This window comes from Etheostoma spectabile, chromosome 10 (genome assembly GCF_008692095.1).
Source record: "Etheostoma spectabile isolate EspeVRDwgs_2016 chromosome 10, UIUC_Espe_1.0, whole genome shotgun sequence".
Classification (NCBI taxonomy): domain Eukaryota; kingdom Metazoa; phylum Chordata; class Actinopteri; order Perciformes; family Percidae; genus Etheostoma; species Etheostoma spectabile.
In genome coordinates, this window is record NC_045742.1 from 21,461,391 (window position 1) to 21,481,934 (window position 20,544).

Below are 20,544 nucleotides of genomic sequence, written 5' to 3' on the forward strand. Positions count from 1 at the left end.
TTCCTGGGGCGGTCCTCCTGTGAACCAGTTTTGTTGTAGCGCTTGATGGTTTTTGCGACTGCACTTGGGGACACATTCAAAGTTTTTGCAATTTTCCGGGACAACTGACCTTCATTTATTAAAGTAATGATGGCCACTCGTTTCTCTTTACTTAGCTGATTGGTTCTTGCCATAATATGAATTCTAACAGTTGTCCAACAGGGCTGTCGGCTGTGTATCCGCCTGACTTCTGCACAACACAACTGATGGTCCCAACTCCATTAATAAGGCAAGAAATTCCACTAATTAACCCTGACAAGGCACACCTGTGAAGTGAAAACCCTTTCAGGTGACTACCTCATGAAGCTCAGTGAGAGAACACCAAGGGTTTGCAGCGCTATCAAAAAAGCAAAGGGTGGCTACTTTAAAGAAACTAGAATATAAGACATGTTTTCTTGTGTTATTTCACACTTTTTTGTTAAGTACATAATTCCACATGTGTTCATTCATAGATTTGATACCTTCAGTGAGAATCTACAATGTAAATAGTCATAAAAATAAAGGAAACTCATTGAATGAGAAGGTGGTTCCAAAATTTTGGTCTGTACTATACATACGTACATACAAATGTGTAAATGTATTTGAATGTGAATCCTGGATTCACCATAACTACTGTATGTTAAAGCACATGCACATTTAAATAAATAAATATATGGGAAGTGGGTCCCCTATCCATCATAATCTAGATCCTATAGAGAGTAAAGGACCCATTAGAGATGGTATGATATTAAAGTAATATCTACTCTTTTAGCATTACTGGGATTGGTTTAGCTCCCAATTAATTTCCCCAACCCCATATCAATACTATTTAATTAAATTGATACACTATTGATGTTCATACAGTGCTTTTGCATTGTAATTAATGGGTAAAATGCTGTGGCATGCAAATCTGAACCTCAATTTCATTCTCATTGGACTGCATCCTCATAAGTGGTTTGCAATGTAATATGCAATCCGCTGATGGCTTATTAAGATCTTTACAGTCATTTAATCTTAGACTGTGGTCAATTATATCTCTCTGGAGTAGCATTGCAGTTTAATTTGATATAAACAAAACAATAGGCTGTGAAGCTGTGGTCGTGATGGAAGTTGATACACCCTCTCTCTGTCTCTCCACAAGTCTGTGCTGGAATGCAGACAGTCAGAGCCTGCACTGCATCCTCCTCCAGGGACCTGCTATGTTGTTTGTAAACAATAAATAATATTAATTTCATGCTGGACATTTTCATTGGCTCGATGCTCATCGACCGGGCGAATCAGTTGTCTTTATTGGTGGCAAATTGTTCCGTTTATGGAAAGTAAACCCACACACTGGAACAATCTGTAACATACAAATTGGCCTCATGTTTTCATAATACTTATCGGTCACTGAGTCCGGTCTCTTTGGATCATAGCTGCCATGATTAATTCAAGATGATACAAGAGAATTGGTGGTTCTGTCTTGGTATGGGAATTGATTGCAGGAGAACAAGCCGCTTCAAGTCTCAGGATATTGTAACTCAAGCCAATGACGGAGAGAAAATTAATTACAACACCACAGATCGATGAACAACTGAATGTGTCAACTCCCCAAAGAGTCGTGATTGTTCATTGTAGTTTGATTGAGGGAGCAGAGGGGGTCAGGATGCTGGACCCATGAGGAATCAGTGGAAGAAAAGGTTGTGGAAGAGGTTGCGCCCTGCTTTGACTCAGCAAACACATCACAGCGAGAAAACACACTCTAACAATTCCTTTAAAAACAGACGGAGCTTAACTCTCTCCCTGTAAGAAGATAATATATCTGTGTGCATTAAAACATACGTATTCTCAAATCCTAATTTGAAATGCATGTAGCTTGGTCACATACTGTGACGGGAAGAGACGCACTCCGGCTTACACCGCCTGATAGGACACAAAGCAGATTAGCAGAATGAGAGAGATCATTACGAGCATCCTCATAAGTGACCGAGGCTGAGTCATTCTGTTGCATTTAGCTGTTGTGTGCCCGCCTTCCTTACCACTTCACATTCACAGTGGCCATCAGGATTTGATCGTAAACTATATGGCTGTGGGGTTTTGTGTTTCTGCATGTATGCGTCTACGCTTTGTCCTGTCATCCTGACTGCGACTTTGACCTTTAGCAAGAGATGCTGGATGGAGAGAAGGCTTAATGAGTTTGTGTAATAGCTGAGCTCTATCTGAGCAATCATCCATCTACATGAGCCCCATAATTAGCTGGTAAGACAGTGGTCCAGCTCTGTGCTTCCACTTATTATTCTGCTGACTATTATGTGGGAGTGGAGAAATGGATAAACAAAGACACACAACCCCCATCTGAAGTGTATTAATAATCTGCTGTCGATTCTGGTAACGTTGTAAAAAGGCATGGCTGAACAGTCTGAAAGGCACTCCACTGACACTCCCTAGAAAAGAAGAAAAAAAATCTATCTGGAACATAAGTCACATCCTGGTCTGAGTTTGCTGACAGGTGTACACTCTCATGGGAGCGCTAATCCTCCTGCTTCTTCGTCTGTGTTTGTCCGTCACTGATGTACTGCAGCAAACACACGCACACACACACACACACACACACACAAACAAAACCTCAAGACAAAACAGAGGCATATGCAACTGAAACTCAATGACATGCAGATGTGATCTTTGTGAATTTGTATGCAAAGCACCAATCTGATTCCTATACAGGGATGGTCATGTCATATCCATCATTTTCATGTAAGGCAGAAGATATGAAAAGCACACTTGCGAGGATGCGGATGAAATAATTTCCATTCTGTCGTGTATTGCCAATATGCGGTTAGTTATGCTTATTCAAGATATGTAAATGGGAGCTTAAGGGGGGGGAAAGCATATAACAGCAGGGCGCGCTCAGGACGCTCCATTCCCAGCGAGCACGCAGGATCCGCTCCTGGTTTTGCTGCTCCGCTCATCGCAGCTACACCTTCCCTCACTCTCAACAGTCCAGCATTGCTGTGCGAGCAGTTGTTCTCCCTCTGATACCAATTCTTACAATTTTCGCATTTGGATGAAGGTATTCTTTTGCGTGAAGGCTGCAAAGTGACAAGAAGCAACAGAAACTGTCTCCCTCCTCGGCTCAGTGAGAGAGGGAGAGTTGTGAACGGATAGCTGCTTTGGAGAAATACAGCCTAGTAAAAAACCAGCGGCGGCGAGCAGGCAGCAGTTTATTTACCACACCTGTGATGCGTTGTTCTGAGCAACGGAGACGCGCGGCTGGGGTACTGATGGCCACGATACGGCAGGAGGATATGTGTTGAGGAAAAAGACTTGGGCGTTGTGAACATAGCGTTAAGTGATACAGAGGACACTCTCCGGACCATAAAAAGCCCAGTGTGCCAGTGTTTCTTCTCTGCTCGCTGCCTTTAGAAACTTGGGTGATTAAAAAAACAAAACAAAAAAAAACACGAAGATGCCCTCACTTCTGGGCCCCTTTGTCCGCTGTAGGTTCAGCGCTACGCTCCTTGTGCTCTGGCTCGGCTTTGCTGTCTTCTCCTGCACTGGTGAGTTTCCGCAAATCATTTACGCTTTTGCTTATTAGGCTGTTAAACATTTGTTACGGTGGAAAAAAACCCGCAGTAAGTAGAGCTCACGTCCAAGAAGGCTGCACGCGACAAGTTGTTCGCTTGCGGTTTTTTGCCCAAACGTAGCCGCGCGTGACAGGAGCACGTTGTTGGCAGTCGTTATTGTTCTATAATTTGCTAGCAGTAACACTCAGCAATTAGCCTGCACCTTCAAGGTTACATAGGAGAGAGTGCCCCGCACACGTGTCAACCAAGGTTAAAACTTGAGGCAAATGTCAACTAACATTATCCCCCTTTCACTATGTTGCTAATATGTTTATTTTAAGCAGCGCCGTAGCACATAGCATGTGTTCTTCCCCCACTGTCGTGACTGTAAGGGAAGTTAGAGCTACACCTGCTTGGAAGGAGCCAACCTGCACTATAAGATGTTTTACAGACGGGCCCGTGAAAAATAAAATGCGGTCCTCCGTGATAGCGCTCTTTTTCATCCTGTCACATAAACAACCTACACTATTTTTTTTTTGCGAGTCTAGCTCCAATAGCACCACGTTAATAATGTTGTTATTAAATCAGAGCTGTGTGGTTATAGAGCAGACTATGCAAACCGTATATTCCGAGCCTGTGTTCATCCATCCATCCAACCGGCTGCTCTGCTGGCTGTAAACGGGATCATTCAACTACACGTTTCTCTCCAGCCAGGACTCGTTCCTGCTGCATTTGCAGTATGGTGACAGCTTTACGGAGTTGCTAGACGACCTACTCACACTGACGAGTTACATTTTATGATGTAGCCTCTTGGCCAGACACCACCGATTGCATGCAAATGTGCTTTGATGAAGACAACAATCACTAACGGTGGGATGAGCTGTATACTGGAGATGAGTTTCCCTCAGCAGCTACAAATAAGCCATTTAGAGAGCATATAATGTAGTTGGGTTTCCTTTCTGTTCTATCAGGGTTTTCATTTAAAAAATCATAAACGCTCATAATATATTTATCGACAATGCTCCTCCAAATGACAGTTTTAATTATGTATGCCAACCCGCCATAACAGAGTGCTGGCCGTTGACCCTTAACACTAACAGGTCACTAAATAGTGCACAGTCAAGCCAGTCAAATCAATAATTTGATTATTGCAATCAGTTGCCCATAATGCACCATTTCACTCTTCATCCATTTGGCTATCTTTTTTAAAACACTTTATTCCACTCATTCTCCCTGATGCTAAATGTCACCGTCCCAATGCCACACAGCTGGAAGCAGCTGGAGAGCGTCTAAAACACGAGCATTTCACACATCATTTGCCTCACGCTTGTTTCCAAACTGTTAACCTTGCTTTGGACAGAAGGCAAACATGTTAAAGTTGGTGTAATTGTGTCTCTTGCTTCAGGACACTGAGATGATGAATTAAGAGGGTTTTTTTTCTCTTGCATTAATTAGTGTATAATTATGAATATATTAGTATTAAATAAACAGTCATGCTCTAGGGACCTCATACATCAAGCTAAGTAAGTGGCAGTGCAGTGGTATTTACAAGTCATTTTATGATGCATGTTGAAACTGATATTTGGATTGGGTTGCTGGGTTATTTGGGTGGCGTAGTGGTTCAGTTGCCTCACAGGAAGAAGTTGCTCGGCGCCTTGGTTCTGCGCAGAGATTGCGTGTTCTTCCCGTGTTCATACGGGTTTCCTTCCACAATCCCGAGACCGCTTCATGTCAAGATTTCAAATGCCCATGTGCTTGATACTGTTCGTCTGTTTCTTTGTTCACTCTGTGATAGACTGGAGCTGTGTCCGGGGTGTTTCCTTGCCTTTCACTCAATGCATGCTGGGATAAGGCTCCCACTACTTCTGTGACCCTGAATAGCAATGAGCCAGTTCATAAAATAGATGAATAAGGATAGAGGTCATATTTTTTTTTATTGTCTTCCGTTTCAGATTTCTAGGCAGACCCCTCTCCCTATTTAGAGTGTCACTCTCGATCATATATTAGGTCAGTACATCCTTCTGAGCTTCCATCACAGCTCACAGGCTACTTTTATAGGACAGCGCGAGTTCCAGAAATGGATCGGAAAGTAATTTGGTAGCCAATTCTTTCCACATCAGGGCTGGGACAGTCTCAGCTGAGATCAGTCGAGCTATCCTCCGCAGAGAGGCAAGGCGCTGACACAGCATTTTTCTGTATCAAAAGACGACTTGTCTTTTTTTGCAGGGAAATATAACTCAGTAACAAAGGTAGGCCTGTCAATCTAGATTTGAGCAAGCTGAGCACTTTTCCTTTCACTGTGTTGTGATCTGACGGGTCGGACAGAGCGGGTAGGGATGCTATCTTTCTAATGTGAATCAACCCAGCGTTGTCTTTCTGGCAGCCAGTTTTGTCTCTCCTCATTGACTCACTAAAGAATGCGATAAAGAGAGCGAAAGCTGGAATTAACATAATTTATTGGGGGAAATTGCCTTCTGGTCAAAGGAATTTAAAACCACTTTGTTTCTGTCCCATAGCTAATGCATGGCAAATGATCGCCATGTATTTGCAGGGATATGGTCTTTTACAGGAAAGTGATAATTTACTAACAGAGTTTTTGTTCCCTCTAGTCATGGGTGATGAATTCAAATGACTCAGACAACAGATGACTCGTGCACTGTGGGGGGGGGGGGGGTATATTTAAAATTTGTTATTTTCTAAACTGCTTATACTTACCCAGTAAATTAGCATGATGTAAAATGCCGAATATATCATGCAAGGAGGCGATTACACTTTTGTAAGGCTGCCTACGGAATTTGAATTGGACAATATGACAGTGAACAATATAAAGTTGGAATTGCTTTTTTGCAGGACGGAGCTGATCATATGTATCACTTTTTTAATTAACTTTTCATCACATTAATATGTCTGTAAGAATGAATACAGATGACCTGAATAAATAGTCTTCCTTTCCCAAGTCTTGCAAAATAGAATTTCCTCAGTTCGAGTTACTTAGCGGAGGCAGAGATAATAGTTCAGCATAAATGAATACAAGGTTACCCGTGCATGTCAACACGGGTCAGCTTTAAACAAATATCGCCTTATCTTTCAGAAGGCTATGTCCCTACCCTTATCATCTGCAAATGGCAGTCTTGAGGAGTAAAGGAAGGACACAGGCGTTGCCGAGGACACACGGAGGATGAACCTTGCAGAGGGGTGGAGCTGGTGTTATTATCTGCAGCCTGTGCAGAGGCCCTGTGAAGGCACTACATCTCTGTCAAACTCTGCCCTTTTGTTTCAATTACCCCATTTTTATGATTCAGGTCTTTGTGAGAGTGCTTAGGGGTTGAAGTTAGGCTGTTTCCCTCCTAAAAATGCGGTGCACTATCAGTGCTTTTCTATCTAGGTATCATCAAATTGACCTTTCACCTCTGATGTGTGATGAGATTACACTATGTTTTAATGGGAACCTGGGCCATACAGTCATTCATGGAAGGCCACAGTGTCTGACTTAGGATCAGCAGTTGGGAAATTGCCCTCAATCTCTACTGGGGTGTTTCTCTCGCTGCTAGCCATCTTGTGCCAGCACTCATATAGCCTCATATATCCAAGGGCTACCAATGAGAAGTCGGGATCAGCTTGTTGAGCTGAGAACTGAGTCTTTTCTCAGGAGGGTCTAATCGAATGTTCTTTTCCTGGGTCATTCTCTCGCTTTCTCTCTCTCGCTCTCTTTCTTTCTCTCATGGAGAGAAAGAAAATGCCATGTTGATTCACCCTAGCAAAGAACATGGGACATGCCAAGGTTGATGTCATGGAAGTCAATCACAGTAGAATAGATACTATTGCTGCCAAAAGGCACATTGCTGTAGTTTCCTTCCCCAGAATCTTTTGGCCATGATTTTGATGACTCTTGGTAACCAGGAAATGGATATAGTTTGGTGTGTGTGTGTGTGTGTGTGTGTGCTAGCTTTAGATGCAGTAATTATGTGAAAACCCTGTTGCTTTTCTTGTAATGTTTGTTTTTAGTAGGGGTGGACGGTATAAACACTATAGAAAGAACAGTGTTATGAATTTTGACTATACTCGAGATGGATGGGCTAGCGCTGCAGTGTTAACAGTACTATATAAATTAGCCTAGCAGCTGGCGGACTTCTGCTCATAACTTAACCCTGACAGAACACCATGGTGTATTTCAGCCTGCATGCATGTTTTTTTTTCAGCTTAACGTTGTTGACACAGTGCAGCCAACAATGGTAGTGAGAGCAACAAGTTACGGAATGCCGAGTCGTCAATCCACCTCTCTCACACGTCTCAAACACTGTGCTGGAGAACGTGTCTTTCGGTTTAATTAAAGGCATTTATTTTTAAGGAGTCTGTTATTCAACAGTGTTGAAGAACGACACATGTCCAAATCCCAAAATTGAAAACCTAATACCTACCCAACGAACAATATTTGGGTCCAGCCCTACTCTGGAAAATGTTATAGTAATACATTTAGGAGTAGGCTACAGTAATAGTTGCCATGCCAGTGTTTTTGCCCTTTAATAAGCATTTATATAAAAAAATTAAATTACTGCACGGGCCTCAAATTATGATATAAATACAAATTTTAGGCCATACCGCCCAGCCCTAGTTTTTAGTATACATGATGTGCTGTTTGGCTGCTCACTTTGTACAGTGAGCATAGTGGTTTCTGAGAAGATGTTCCCAGAATGCTTCCTGTTCTTGGTGATCAATACTCTTCTCCAAATGGTTAATTGGCCATCAGTCACTGTCAGAGAAAGCGCTTAGGAACCCAGAGGTGTCTTGGTGCAGCTCATAATAAGAGAGTGTCCAGTCCTCTGGGTCCTCTTCTGGCCTTTCCTTCAGGCCAGGTGGTGGCTGGGGAAAGCGCATCTGAATGCAATATGGCTCGCCATAGATTAATAGTTCCTTAGTAGGGCCACCAGGGAGCGATGTGAAAGCCCCTTCCACTTCATCATACAATGGACTGGATGGAAAGTCTGCAGAGCATGCGCTGGGAAAGGAACTTTGAAACAGTGTGAAGTAAATGTGACAAGAACTGACATGTTTTGGCTGTTGTTTTAATGTCATTGTCTAAAATCCTTACTGAAAAAAAGAAATTCTAAGGTAACATTTTTGTGTAATAAGGAGAAAACTCTTTGGAATTATAGCGGCTTGTAGTCTTAAGTTACAAGATAATGAGACTTTTGTCTGCTACTTCAACCTTGAAGAGAAAACAAACCTCCAACCAAATGTATGGCTCATTGTTATGCTTCCCCCTCTTTAGCATGGCATGTAAAATACATAATTAGAAATCACCTAAGGCTACCCAGACAGGCCTGCTGGCGCTTGATTGGCAAGGGTATCTGAGGAAGGTCTGGCTTAGTCTGAGCCAGAATTTGTCATCTTAAAGTGATTTTGTTGACAAGACAGGAGGCACAGTGACCTTTCCTAATTATGTGTATGTGTCCAGGCGCTGATGCCTTAGGCAAGCAATTCAACTTAGTCAACAGAGCGCTGACTCTCGGAGCACATTCAAGTTGTGTGTGTGTGTGTGTGTGTGTGTGTGTGTGTGTGTGTGTGTGTGTGTGTGTGTGTGTGTGTACGATTAGGATATGTTGTGTTTAGCAACAAGCTAGTTAAAAATTCAGTATTGATACAATATAACTCTGTCACCTTTTGCTCATAGATGTGTCTAGAAAGCTAAGTGAAAGAGCAGGTCAGACCTTCTTTTCCCTGCCTTCTTCCACTCGTACCCTAAAATCATCACCAAAAGTCATTTGATGTTATGCTATGCAAGTTGATTCCCGCAAAACATTAACCATTTATCATGCACCCTAAATGTGTGGCAGCGAGCTAGAACAGCCTCTCTGATCTATGTAGGTCCCTCTGTTATTGTTTTTCCCAAACAAACCATTTCCCAATGTGAAATGAAATGAGGTCTGAACATTACAGATTCAAAGCTTAAAGCTAAGCAGCAGATTTTCTTGGCAAGGCCATCAGGAACACCAGCCTCACGGAAAACACATTCAGGTCCTTACTCCAGTAGAATTAATCATGACAACACACAGCCATCATTGAGGCTAGATGCTCCTTTTTTTTTCTTTTACAGCACGTCTTGCACTTGATTATGGCTTCCATGGATTTCAGTATCCACTGACTGCCTTCATGTTGAATCAAAGTGTGTTTTCATGCCTGCAGTTTCTTGTCACCAGTACTTCAATTCTCAAAAGATGAGTTACCCAATGATTTACAGTCCTGTGTTTCAGGCAGAATTAATATTGACGAATAGGTGGTAATAGAGAAATAGATTCTTATTTGTAGTATTCAGTTATAGTAAGAATGGCAACAATTTCAAATCACTGATTTCCGAACCGCAATATTTACGTCATTTGGATGACACTTTACGTTCTGAGCCTTGCCCATTATGTTCATTTTGCATTAAAGTGTTTGATAAAATGAAACATCTCCTATACTTTTCATTTCTCAAGTATTTGATTCCCACAGGAGTATACAAAAATAGGCCAATAGCCAATCAGGATCCATTTAAAGCAGCCTTTTCCCTTGTTCCTGTTTATTTAAGTCTTCCAGCATACAATACCCTTGTAAACATGTAAAGTTCTCTTCCTCCTTGGGTTTTCCAGTGGGCTACATTTGTAGGTATTGGACTACTGTAAGCACTATTTACTATATCATTAGATACCCGTATTGGATTTGTTCTGTTAAACGCTGGCAGGCAATGAGATCCAATATGTGCTATCCTCTTGAAGAGAACATCTTGTCATAATCCACTTTAAAAACTGTCAGTAACAGTGGGGAATGTTTGATCAAGCCTACGGGAGTAACTTGGGAACCAACTGTTGGAATTAAAAATGTGTTGTGATTTTCTGGTATATCCCCAGTTTTCCAGGGGCTACTTTTTTTTTTTTTTTTTAAGAAACTTTTTCTGATAAATCAACACTGGATTTACTAACCAAGCACCCTTTTTTTTAAAGATTGTACTTGCATGTAATAAAGTCCATCAACCTGGAAAATGAAAAGAAGGCTCACCACTAGTTCAGAAAGGGACATCGCCATCCACTCCCACTGGTCTTTCCATAGTATACTATGCAATTATCATAGTCATTCACTTTTTTTTTTTTCTCACACTTTTGAGTTTAAATGTAAACACATCTAAGAGCATTTCGACCTTCAACTGCATTTCATTGTTCACAGCTGATGGAGTTTGCTAAGTTGTCATTGAGAGGGCTCAGTTGTTGTTAGGCCACCAAAGTATTGGATATCTGTCAAATTATAACAGTTTGTTGTGTTTGGATGGGAAATGGGTCTGATCTTATGCTGATAACAAATAGAAAGCAAAGCATTGCATTGCATTCCCATGTTCACAGGCCAAAAAGTGTCACAACTTTGTTGACTCATTATTTATTTTTAATTAAGCTTTAGTCATGTGTACAGTTTGTTGATGTACCTTTTCATTAGTGCAGTCTTGGGTTAAGTCTGCTGGGTGCAGTCAATTGGACAGATTTACACTGACATCAGCAAGAAAGTGGATGTGGGAGGATAGATATATTGCAGTTCTTGTCTGTGTTCAAGTCTCCTCTGTCCAAAAGACAGTATGATGTCACCCTACTGTAGTGCTTCCACTTTGGCCTAGCAGATGCTTCCTTTGCTTAATTGGACACTGAATAATGTGTATTTGCTGGTATGGTGTATAGACTAGAAAGTGCTTTTACAGATTGATTGTAATTTTGCTGTTGCTTCTTGTGGGAGTTGGCACTGTTCAACTCATTCAGTAAAAACAACAAAGCTCTGTTCAATTTGTTCATTTAATTAATTTGCCTAACATGCAGTTGGGGCGGGCAGACATCTGGTGACCAATAAACAAGAATATAAGGAGTTGATTTGTTCGATTTGGGTGTCCAGTTTCAAGCAGTGATTGAATGTACTCTCACTGAGCTCAGTTCATCCAATATTGTTAACGGCTCCTCTAATTACTTTATTCATCCTTTATTTCTGAGTCACTGTAGTACGTTTTTACTCCCAATTCAGAATACCTCATCACTCATAAGCTAAAGACACTACAGAGAAGGATTCATCTCAATTATTCCAGATTTGACAACCTAATTGGAGCTGAAAAGTCAATTGGGATGAACCAGGTGTGACTTAGTGAAAATGATTTGTTAGATTCAAGGGCTCGTGGATTTGGTTTTGAATACTAAGGGTTATCACCTAGCCAGAATTTAAAAAAATACAATACAGTATAAAATCAATACATGATTCCTCTTTTGACAACACGGCAAAAAAACTCTGTGCCGGTACAGAAAGTCACTGAACAACAATTTGTAAAATGATAATGATTGAAAATAAAAATGCAATTTCTTTTCCTTTTTCTTTGGTATTTGCGATACTATCCAAAGTATAAATAACTGAGATTGTATCATTACATGTTGTGGAAGTATTGATACTTTTTACAACCTTAATGCAATACCCTGATAAAGTCTGAGTGAACTGATGTTAGCGTATCATCAAACAATTGTGATATTTGACGCATGTCTGTGCATCTGCACAATACCAGTCCAGTGGGGATCACAGAATCCTCCCAAAGGTGGTCACAGCTGTCGCAAAATGTCAATTTTACTTGATTTGATGGTGGTGTTTTTAATCCTGTATACTGAGCAGCATTCTAAGTCGCTCTGCATAAGAGAGACTGCCAAATGTTGTATATGTAACTGTGAGGACAATAGCCAATGGACGTTACAGTGAGGTGGAACACACTGGGTTATTTTCACCGCTACAGCTGTGTTTTCATCAGTGTCAAGATATGAAATCTGTGCTCTGGCTGTTGGTGACATGTCAAGTGTCAGCAAGATACAGTATTTTCCCCATTTTCTTACATGCAACTACTCTAGACTCTGTCCTTTTGGAATATGAGGACATTTATAACTGACAGTTTGGAGTTTGGATTTCAGGGTTTCGATTTTCAAGGTCCTTTTATTGCGTCCTCAGTTGCGCTGTAATCAAAAAGGGACATATCAGCCTTGTTCTTTATATTTGGAAACCACAGGCAAAAAAAAAAAATCCCCTCATCTTTACTGGAGTATTTCCACTCAAATTTCCACAGCTGGTGTTTCTTGAGGTATGACAAATTGTGTAATTCTACCTCTTTTTAGAATGACCGTGACTATTAATTCTAATTATGTTCATTAATAATTTTATGTCTCCACTATTATCATTGATAGTTGTATCCTATTTTTGCTCGTTAAATGACCCTTGTACTACCAGCTTGGCTCTCGCAGAGATTGTTGGTGGCACGCTCCTCTGGTCCAGCCTTTGGGGCACCAGGGGGCTTCGCTGGGCCAGACTGATGTGGTGAGGCGCGCGGAGGGAGGGAGCACCAGGTCCCCTTAATCTCTACCAGACATGACAACTTTATAAAAGTGCAATAACCCACAATGAATTGCATTATTTGTTCATTGCATTATGAACAAATAACGTAAGAGGAAATAGTAAAAGAGAGAGGGGAAGTAGGCGAAGTAAAGTGAAACGTTTTTTTTCTTTTCTCTCTTTTATATTTGTTTGAGCCAGAGCTGCCCCATTCTGGGATCACCCCCTCCCTTCCCACTTGTAACTGTAGCAGGACCTCATTAAAGATGCTTCCCACATCCCTTATTTGATAGCTCCTCGATCCTTGAGTGAACTGGAAGTTGTTCTGTCCCTCTTTGGTGAAGGCCGTCTTAAAGCTCCTAAAATCCCTCCAATTCAAAAACAATGAAGTTAATTTAAAACGCCATCATGTTGAGTCGATTCTGAACCAATCAGCTGTTAGATGAGCTAAGGGCCAGGCGTTTCCCAGCATGCCCTGGGTCTTGCAGTTGGTGAAAAGTAACTGCGCTGCCTGATTATAACCCTGCGGCCCCCCTTGACCTCCTAAGGTTATTGTTGCCCACGTGTGCGTGACGTCGGACAAAGCCTGGATCAAGTTGGACACAAATCTAACGGGCGGCGATCACCGGTGATTTGATTCTGCGCAAGACCTGACTCATCTCGAACAAGCCTAATGTGACGCTTCATAGGAAAGGATGTCTCATCCCTCTAAAACCCATTTCCTTGTTTCCTCTCTCCTCCCGTGAGTTCCTCGCGTCTCTCCCATGCTTCCTCGGTGGGACGGACTAAGGGAGGAAGGGAGGCAAGTGGAGGAGCCAGCGATGATTTAAGGAAAATGAGAAACACTTTGTGTTTACCTCCAGGGCCTCACCTCTATTTATCATTTTAATTTTTTTTAGCACATCAACAGATCCACATACACAGCTACTCTTTAATCTTATCAAAAATTGCTTCATGTCAGCCGGATTGTTACATAAACTGTACTCCATGTCGTTCACTGTTTACACATACGTATTGAAAGCACTCTAATAGTTGTGTATCGTTTGATACCCTGAATGCATGTATAACACATTTATAATCTATTAGTGGAATACCACTATAATTATAAAGTGGATCGTCTTGCTTTGTGCAAATGTTTTTTTAAAAATTGAAAACAACATTGGCACATAGCCTGTAGTGTTCAATTTCACATATAACATTCTCACTTGGAGCAAATAATCTCTCACCCAATGTAACACACAAAAGGGTGAGAAAAATACTTGGGGGGGGGGGGGGATTCGCATCAGCAGTGGTATTTCAGACTGGACGTGCTGCGATGATAGCTCAGTTCACATCAACAAATCCCACAGATCACTTTGGTCTTGTCAATGAAACCATTTGGCAACTTTTCAAAAGTAAACTTTCCATTCAGAATCTTATTGTCATTTTGGCGTTTCGCGCTTGCCGGATATCCACTCACAACGTAACGTTGCTACTCTTTTGGCTCATAGGTTTCCAGGGTCAGACTTTAGACCATGTCCCTGAATCAACCCCATTAATGTGAGATGGAAGTGCCACTGTAAGCATTGTGAGGTTAGACAGTCCAGACATGGCTATTCAAATCATATTTCTGGATTTTAAATTACCTCAATGAGAACTTGGACAGATTGGTTTCAGGCTGAATCATCACAAAGTCAAATGCAATTTGGCTTATTTTCTAATTTCTTGGTCTACAACATAAACTTCATATGGCTTTGCTCTGCCATTTTCACTAAAGTAATGATTAAATAATAACTTTGCTGGCTGTGTCAGGTTGTTTTTGAAAATGCCAGTTTTAAACTTTTTCCCCTTTTTGAGTTTTGTCTTTTTTTTCCTGCAGAAATGTTGTACTGTGAAATCTTAAGCTTTTACACAGAAGAAAGATCATTTGCTACACACAAAGTATTTCATCTTTGGGCACTCTGCTCCAAAAATCCCTGTTGAAAGCGTGGATTTGTCCCACTCCTGTTCAAAGGATCAAGATAAAATTGTGAAACAAACCAGTCCCACAAAAAAAAGGACTTCCTTACTTGGATAACATTTCTAAAATCTCACAAAGGTGCTTTTCTCTTGCCTCAACAGCCTTCAGCTTTCCTTTTATCAAGCTTTTCTTACCTTTCAGATTCCATTATATTAATAAACAGCATACCTTAGCTCTCCTCACTCATTAAATGGGGCTGAGAGGCTGACAGGAGATCATTTGGAATAACAATTTTTGGCTGCTGGAAATGTCAGCCCTAGCCCTGTAAATATATGACTCAGACTTCAAATAGTAAAACACATTTCCCAGCATTGAGCTTAGTAGCACTCTTTGGTTGAGATTCATGTGTGGACTTTTTTCCCAACGTAAACTCAAGCATTATCTGTGCCCATCCTCTGTTACAGCCAGGCTGCCATTTTGTGTTAAGCCAGCACTGATGCACAGAGCCTCCACATTCTGGTAGAAATTGCCAGTGCCTAAAGCAAACAGTAGGGCCTGAGGTCCCACAAGTAGGAAGCAGCCAAGTAAACCCATTAACTGCCTATAGAGTGGTTTGTGGTCTTGTCTCCACATGACGGTATCCACAAATGAACCACAAGCTGATTTACTCAGTTTGTTTGGCTGTGTTAAATAACCACAGAAGAGTCGGCCCTTCACTCATTCTGTATCTACTGGTAGAGGAAATAAAATATGTTCACATTATTAAACATTTGTGGTGGAAGTAGTTGTAAAGAAGACAACAGTTATAGCTATTTATAATGTAGAAAATGTGTTGTACGTTACAGTGATGCTGGTAAATCACAGCACGCTGTAAGCCTTTCACTTGGAAGATCTAATTTTACAAGTCTGCAGCATTTCATTTTGGGGCACTGAGGCGCAAAAATCTGGGCCCTGTAGAAAGGCATTTTCTACGGGCCCCTCCCCGCATCCACAGCTATTTATTCAAGTATCGTTTTGGACCCTCCTCACACGAGGGCCCTGGGTATTAAGTCCCCTTTTCCCCCCCAGTCCGACGCCCCTGCTGAGGCATGATACTTTCTTAATCTGAATTCTTCCATCCCCTTCCAACATAGGATGGCCAACTGTACACATTATGTGAATTGCCAGAAGGTTTTTGATTTATGCTGAGTTATCAGCTCCAAACAGGCCATGTAGCTTCTCTCTTATCATCCTACCCAGCCGCTTGCAGAATTTCTGCATGTTTTTGAGCTCAGCCCCAAAATGTGATGACAATAGTCACAAATGGAACACAAAGACAAAAACTGTCACTTGCAGCAAAATGAGAGCCCCCCCCCCCCCCCCCCCCCCCCCCCTCCTCTGCCTAATTTTTGTGTCGGACTCTCCTGCAGTATGTTTGACAAGATGGGCTGGCAGCTTTACGCAATGGCACAACTCTGGCTGTCGTGGGTGCTGCCCACCCCAACCCCTGTCACACAATTAGCTTCCTGCTTCTCATATAGCTAGAACAAAGGTGAACTCTGGGAGTCAAGGCTGTGTTCAGTCAGAGCGGAGGGGTGTGTTTGACACTCTGATGACTCTAGGGCACTTTCTTGACCAGAGGAGTCGTTGGCTGTCACTAAACATCACTGTCTCCCTCCCCACTAATGGCATCTCCAGATTGTGCTATGAGGAACAAAGGCTGGTTGTATGAGATACTGAGGAAAAAATAGAACGACCCCATTTGGGCTGCAGGCTGTGGTTTGTGACAGTGGCTGCAGACCTATAGAAGTGTCATGACAGATATGAACCAAGGAACAATTATAGGGTGATGTGCTTGAAGCTAAGCTGGCGGTTCCTTCAACAAAAAGAAGAAAAATAAGTGTTGAATGGATGTCCCAGGGAACACACACACACAGACTTTATATTCACATGCACGTGACTGTACATTTTCAATGTGTGGGGTTGTTAAAACTATTAAAATTAGGCAACGATAAGAGGGAAATCAAATGTTAGTGTTATTATTCCCCCCCCTTTTCTGTTTTGTTTTATTGACTGGGTTAAATTCAAAAGGTGTTAAAGCAAAACACTATGCAGAATAACACTAAATGAAATGCTATGAAGAATGATTTGTGATTTTTTTTTTTTTCTTTTTTTTTCCTGTGGCTGTGGATATAAATAAATTCAACTGACTGAGCTGAATATATTTCCTGATAATCACTCGCTTCTGAATTAATTTTTATTATATGCAAATTTGCATTTTCCTGCCTTTTAATCAATTTAAAAATGGCATTTATTTTGTATTGCTGCCAACAGTAAAATATGAGTTAAACAGTAGGAGTGTATTTACTCGGTCTTCCTTCAAGCTTAGTTGCTGTCGCAGAGTCACTGGGAGGCAAAAAAAGTGTTTAACAAGAGATTTTTTCTGGTGTGGGCACTAAACACTTTAAGACAGTGATGAATCATAGTAGCATTAGGTACATTTTTAAACAGTTGCTAATTATGAATCCATAAACCTTTTTTTTCTGTTCCTCATTTCCTTTTTATTTTGAGTGGGAATACTATTTTTCCACATTGTTAATTTAAGACTCAGGGAATATTGTGTGCAAAGTCAGAATGTTGAATGTGCCATGTTCCTGCACAGCATTGCAGAAGTACAACACTTGGCATTAGCGTCGTCACACTAAATCTCCATGACACTTGGAGTCAAAACACAAGCCCGGGAATGCAAGCCATCCCAATGTCGAGAAATAGTTCTGTTTTTTTGGCCAGAGCTGGTAATGATTCCGACAGAATTAAAAGTTATTTGATCATTGAAGTATATTCCATCAAAAAGCACTGCGGTTATTTAAAACTAAGATTTTCTTTTCAAAGCCAGAGTAGTATTATCCATTCGCCCTCCCTATTTCCTAGGTCACAGCATGCATGCCGGTCCATGCGTCTAAGTTTCCCTACAGGTTCAGCTCCAATACCCTGGTTAATTCCCCGTTCACGTCGGGTTATTGCCGTAAAAGCTCCTGTGTCAGTTTATCCTCAATTCTGGCTTATTCTTTCATTTTCACTGATGGCTTTATTACTCTGTGTTACCAGGACTGCATGTATACAGGGCTTGACATTAGCACCCGCCAAATGCGGCTAGATTTTGGCAATGGCGGGTAACACAGTCACTCTCACTAGCCACTTTGGCGGGTGGCATGCCTTTATATTGTAACGGTGGTGGCTGGAGTAGCCTACTAGGCCGCCACCTGACACAGGAACACAGCTGTGACCCAGTGATCAGCGGCAGCCCACGGCCGGAGTACGGTGGCCCGTAGGGCACACCAGACCAGTAAGCCGCTGCGAGTTCTTAAAATATCCCCAGAACTTGTTCAGCGTACCCACGCAACATGCTACGCCGAGGCAACAGTTGCGACTGAACAGGTCACAGACTGTTTTAGGTATAGGTTTGTAGAAGAGGTACAGAGCGAGAGCGCGCTGCAGAACCATTTAGCAGGACATTTGGTTTGTGCGCTCCGCCTCCAGTCACCGAGGGTGCGTGCCGGTATTATTGACCTTTTACCCACTATGTCATTAAAGCATTTCTGGAGAATATTTATCAAAAATCTTATTGTGTAAATACCATTTTGTTACAGCCCCAATAGTCAACCATACAGTATTGTTGCAGTGTCGATATTGAGGTATTTGGTCAAAAATATTGTGATATTTGATTTACTCTATATCGCCCAGCCCTACATTACACACATTATCAGAGCTAATATTTGATAACTGCAGTGTTATATTTTATGTAGTCTTGATTTTGGTGTTTACAGTGCTCATTTGAATTTAAAAGGGTTGTAAATCTGGTTCTTCAGGTTAATTGTGGCAAACCATTGTCAACTATATTAAAATAAAACATAATTTTCCACAAAATAGCGGCTTGTGAAGTGGCTAGTAGCTTTTGGAAAATCACTAGCCACAGTAGCAGGCAAGTTCCAAAGTTAATTTCAAGCCCTGCATATACACAATATGAATACAAGTGTCCATTAATTGTTCCATCACGGCGTTGCGTTGAGTAAAGATGCAAATGCTCCCATCATAAAAAAAGAGTTTTGAAGTCCTCTCTGTATTTCTTAGATCAAAGTGGTGTTTATGATGTTTATAGAAACAGAATTGTTCACACCGTCCCACCCACACACCCACACATTTTGTTATTCACCATGAACAGTTGGTAGCGCAGCGGTAGAAATTGAGGTTTCTGAGTTTAAAATTTTCACCCCAGTTGGCAGAGTCTGTCAGAGTTTGTGGGTTTTAATAGCAACTGATGCTCAGTTATCGTCTCATTTATAATTTCCACAGTGTGAGTGCTGAAATTTAATTTTATAGAAAGTTGTTCACGCTGAAGACATTTAGGATGTTTGAACATTAGAAAGCAATTGGTTAAAAATAATACATAATCAGTTATACAGTTTATACAATGTGTCTACTTATTACTATACATAGAGCAGTGGTGTCATAATTGTATCGATTTAAAATAATCCAAGCCTTCAATCTTTATTAGTGACTATTGAAACATAAATAATGAAAGTGGCATTTGCAACAGTACAGTGGTTACTCACTGTAAACCGCCCCCTCAATATAAACGCCACCGATGATAACAGAAGGGAGCAGGTATCACTGATATGACTTCATTAATAAACCCTTGACCCCTGAGATGCTGGGTTGATCTATTTCCTCCATGTCCCTTTACTTCACCAGAGAATGGCAATCCCAAGCACAGACTGTGGCTGTGCTATCTCCCCATCTTTAATTTAGAAATGCAGGACTGCACATGGGTAAGATGGTTATCCACGCTCGCTGTCACTTCATGCATGTTAGCTCTGCAAAAGCCTCCTTTGGGACCACAAAAATGTCTGTATTGGAGTACTTTAAAATAGTTTTCTTTGTCTGTTCTTTCCCTAATGACCATGTGATAGTGGCAATGATGTCCTTTCTAAAGATTTCCATCGTGATGCTTGTGAGGCCTCTGAGACCAAACGTCGGAGGGCTGACTAACCAAGAGAACAGTTCTAGTGTTGTTAAAAAGAGTTCAGCGCACTGACATGAGCAGTGCTGTTTTGAAATCAGCTTTTCATGCTTTTTTCCTCAGAGAGCTGCATGTTTGCATTGCAGCAAAGGGGCGAGCTCACAGGGGCAGCCAGGAGCAGCTCCCCTGCAGCTGCTTCTTGATCAAGGACACTTCTGCAGGGTGTTGGTATATCAAAGAGCAGAGATGGTCTCTCTAACAACGTGGCCTCCCCTGCCTCCAGAGTTACTTTATGTAGGTGGATTAAGGTGGGGGAGGTGCTCCTCATTCTGAGTGACAGTTAGCAATAACAGACTAAAATGCACTTGGTTACAGCAAAAATGCATTTCAACACATATTTGACATCTGCTGGAAATCCCTTTTTTAATGGAATAGCACATACTGCACGTATTGCTGTATCTTTATCAAGCCTCAAATTACAGCATTTCCTTCCTAACCCTAGTCAATTATATGCTATATCATAAGTTTGATTGGCCCATTTGTTCATTGAACACGATAATCCATTTAGCCTTTTTCTCAATGCTGATTATACATCTAAAACATGTTGATGTTTTTGGTTCTCGGAAAGGCTCCATCTGTAACTAAAATTGATACAAGTTCTGGCTGTCATGATGGAGCAT

The 20,544-nt window shown here is 41.4% G+C and overlaps 1 protein-coding gene across 4 annotated transcripts in view; it reads left to right on the forward strand.

The window, feature by feature from the left end:
* Positions 1-2,932: 2,932 nt before the first annotated feature.
* Positions 2,933-20,544, forward strand: part of unc5a (unc-5 netrin receptor A) — a 140,394-nt gene continuing 122,782 nt past the window's right edge. For all 4 annotated transcript variants that reach the window (XM_032528057.1, XM_032528059.1, XM_032528060.1 and 1 more), the window contains exon 1: positions 2,933-3,554. In XM_032528057.1, coding sequence (XP_032383948.1) covers positions 3,464-3,554 — 91 coding nt within the window. In that variant the 5' untranslated portion in view covers positions 2,933-3,463. The remainder of the gene's footprint in view (positions 3,555-20,544) is intronic.